The following is a 3,873-nucleotide window of genomic DNA, read 5'->3' as shown; positions in this document are numbered from 1 at the left end:
GCTGGAAGCTCCAAGCAACATGATTTCGAGTAGCGATACATGTACAACTGGTGGAGGGGCATCTATAATCTCACATCAGACCTCTCCTGTACTCCCTCTCTTGCATATCGAGACATGGATCGAAACCTTAAGCTCGGTAACAGTGCTCGAGGACGAGGATATATCCCCAAAGATTGGAAGATTTAACAAACGCCTAGACATACTACGTATACTAGGCTAGACCTCTGTGCATGGGATCCTAGGCCGGGCACTTGGAAGACGTCTTTTTCATCCATGTATATGCTATTGCCCCGCTGTACGAGCGACCGGGACCATGTCGTTTGTTCATCTCATTTTAGTACTTCCCTACTGGTGTCCGCAACCTATGTGATAAGCCTGTGGGACTAGTCCTTGCAGCAAGGACTCGGTCACATGGGATAAGCAAACCCCGCTCGAGCGCATAGTGTCACTGTTTCCGGCTTAGTATTGTGGAAAAAGACGGAACTCCTGCAGGATCAGCTGGAACTCACATCGACGACTGGAATGGGAGTCTCGCATTTCATGCAGGCCGTGGTGCGCCATCTGTCTACTCTGTAGGCATTTGGAAGGGCGGGGTGTGTTTCACCAAGGTTGCAAAGGGGATTAGGGCTTACAGCCGCGTTCCCAATCGACATTATATATATGCCCTAGTTTATCGTAAGCAGCTTATCTGTGAGTTCTCCATTCACTAATCTATGGCCTTTTGCTATTTCGGATTGTCACACGGTAGTGAAGCCGCACATCGCAGAGATGACTACGACCCACTACGTGACGCTAGCCAGTGCCTTACTCTATTATATCCTTTTCTACCCAGTAGTGAATTATCTTTCTCGGAGAAAGGCACTGAAAGACCTGGCTACCAAGCATGATTGCAAGGACCCCGTGCGTGAATACCCCTGGGAAGTCCTGGGTATCATGAAAGTCTATGATACCGCTCTCCATATAATGCGTGGAACTTCACTGGAAAATATCTCTCGCCTATTCGCGCAATATGGAGATACATACGCCACCCGAATCCTCAATCAGCGAGTCTACATCACCTGCGACCCACGCAATATTCGACACATACTAGTGAACCGGTTCTCCGACTTCAGCAGCTCACGCCCGCGCGCTCACCTCTTCGCACCCGTTGCAGGAAATGGAATCTTCACGGTGGACGGAGCAGAGTGGAAAGCTGCTCGGCGGCTATATACGCGTGTTTTCTCGAACGTTCAGCGCGTTCTGGACTTGGAATCTCACGAGGCAGCATTCCAGGCTCTCCGTCGACACATACCAGCTGGTCATGTCGTCGATCTCCAGCCATTATTCTTTAACTTGATCACGGACCTAAACACCACGTTTGCCACGGGCATCTCTACCGACTCGCTGAGCCCTCACCAGCCACCGGACAAGAAACAGCTGTTTGAGTCTTTGAATTACGTGAAGAGAGTCATAACGCGTGATGCCTTAATGGGACCGGTCCGTCATCTACTAAGCCACAAGGGATACGCTAGAGCCTGCAAGACCCTGAAAGTCTTCGTTGAGGGCGTCATCAGAGACGAAATTGCTTCTAGGTCTGTGGCCCGGCAGGACGAGGCCCAGGCCCAGCCCGGGGAGGACACTCACGCTCACACTCACAGACAGAGTGTCGTGCAGTGTATCCTAGACGCAGAAAGCGACGTCGTCACTATCCAGGATGCAGTCGTGTCGATTTTAATCGCGGGCACTGACTCAGTCGCCGGCCTGCTATCATCTACATTCTACCTCCTAGCCCGGCACGAACGGGTGTACGCGAAACTGCGCCGGGAGGTCCTAGATACAGTCGGCGCCCAGCCACCGAGATACGAGATGCTGCGCAAGATCACCTACCTCGGCTACGTGTTCAATGAAGGTATGCAGGACAAGTAACATATAGGATGCCTGTAATTTAGCTAACACGTAGCGTCCACTACTTACCCGGCAGCAATGCGCCTTTTACCATCAGTCCCGCTCAACGCTCGAACTGCAACGCGCGATACGTGGCTCCCAGTCGGAGGCGGAGACCACAGACACGGGAGGGAGTCTGCAGTCCTCGTCCGCAATGGAGAAATTGTGATATTCTCGCCTTGGGAGAGCCATCGCAGCACCAAGGCCTTCGGACACGACTCGTTCGAGTTCCGGCCGGAAAGATGGGACGGCTTGAAGACTGAATCATTGGGCTATGTCCCTTTTGGTGATGGACCTCGGGTTTGCATTGGGCGTAAGTTGGCATTACTCTTTTGATTCCTGCTCATGCACAATTTACTGATGGTGGCCATATTTGTGTGTTTGTGGATAATGTAGAGCGATACGCCATCTTGCAAGCATCTTATGTGGCGATCCGGATGATACAAACTTTTAGCAGCTTACACAATACAGATGCCCGTCCGTGGACGGAGATGTTCGAGTTTAATTTGTTCAACAAGAACGGGGTTGTTGTGGAGCTGATGCCTGATACGCAAGTTGCTGCAGACTACAGCGAATGAGCCTGAAATGGAGCCAGGGTACATAATGCATCAACGTAATCTCATATAGTAGAATGCATTACGCTCGTGCACATCGAGCAACTAGATGTAACATAAGAAACTGGCCAAGCCATGAGAGTTCCCCATTCAGGCCCAAGCATATCTCGAATAGCAAGGATGTCCCTATGCGCCGTGTGTCCAATCTACCACATGTCACTCATGGTAGCCGCCAGCGAGGCAAAATAGGCAAAGATAACCAAAGCACGCGGCTTCTTTATTGGCAAGCATGATATTTCGTTTTTGCTCTTGGCTTCAAAGTTGTTGTTGTTGTTGTTGGTTGCTGCTGATGGTGTCGCTGAAGACTTGCCTGCAGGCAATCACGTTCTAGGACTTGTGCAGACGTAAGCGCCTGCCAGCATCGGGCTTCAGCGCTTTCAACAGTGATTTTAGGGTATTGATCATAGAGCTGGATTTCCGAGCTCAGTAAGCCCTTTCCGTGTCACTGGCAGCCAAAGTATGTGTCAATGTGGATAGTTATGCTAGGAGACTCTATTATAGGGCGTACACAGGTACCTGATTAGTCGCGGACAGACTGCTGCATTACTTTGTGCTCTTAACAATGCTTCTATTACAGCAATACTCATCAGCGAGTGGAGATTGGTGATCTTCTAGCTAGCAAGCACAGTTAATGAAGTATTCTTGCTCAGTAGCTCTGATCGCGAAGGAGCAGTCAATCAAGTATCCCTACTGTGACGGGTCTGAGGCTCATACAGAGATCTTCTATCTATAGGTACACTACTAGAGCTCGTCAAAGAGTTGGCGTGAGGCTAACCCCTGAGCTCAAAAGTTCTGCTTGCTAATCCCATGCAGAGGCCGATGTGATGAAGCAAATTATTGATAAATGGGATGATTTAGCTCGATAGGCATCGGACGCCCATATACAAAGGCCTATGCTGGTCTAGACTATTCAAGGCATAAATATGAACATGCAATTGTAGGGAATGTGCATTAGATGAAAGAAAAAAGGATAAAAAAGCACTCAAGATATCATATTCCCGCACATAACGGGCACTATTTAGAGTCCGAATTCAGTCCTGTCAATCCCTGCCTTGCCGAGCACCTCCAGCCAAGCTTGTCGCCTCCTAGCACCTTCATCTATTGCAGCCTGCACCTCAGGCGACACCTCGGGGGCGAGTTCCTCGCCGAAAGGCACAACTCCACGGACTATATCACATGTGCCATCTAAGTCCTATGAGATACCTTCCTGGTGGAAGTCAATATCAGTTTGCCCTGAGGGTGAAAGGTACTTACAAGCGCAATACCCGATTTGGGCTGGCACTGACAGAGCTTGTTCTGCGCCTCGTCAAACCCCAAAGCTCGAAAAGTCACAGTT

The 3,873-nt window shown here is 50.0% G+C and overlaps 1 protein-coding gene across 1 annotated transcript; it reads left to right on the top strand.

Moving 5' to 3' along the window:
- Positions 1-768: 768 nt before the first annotated feature.
- Positions 769-2,501, top strand: BDV17DRAFT_297129 (cytochrome P450 monooxygenase afumB; the record flags this gene model as incomplete). Its single annotated transcript, XM_073763434.1, has 3 exons — positions 769-1,888; positions 1,961-2,236; positions 2,320-2,501. 3 exons carry the CDS (start codon positions 769-771, stop codon positions 2,499-2,501), a joined length of 1,578 nt encoding a protein of 525 aa, XP_073618197.1.
- Positions 2,502-3,873: the final 1,372 nt, after the last annotated feature.

This window comes from Aspergillus undulatus, assembly GCF_047715775.1.
Source record: "Aspergillus undulatus strain CBS 261.88 unplaced genomic scaffold BDV17scaffold_10, whole genome shotgun sequence".
NCBI lineage: Eukaryota > Fungi > Ascomycota > Eurotiomycetes > Eurotiales > Aspergillaceae > Aspergillus > Aspergillus undulatus.
Note: the sequence above shows the minus strand (reverse complement) of the source record. Positions and strands in the feature narration are given on the sequence as shown.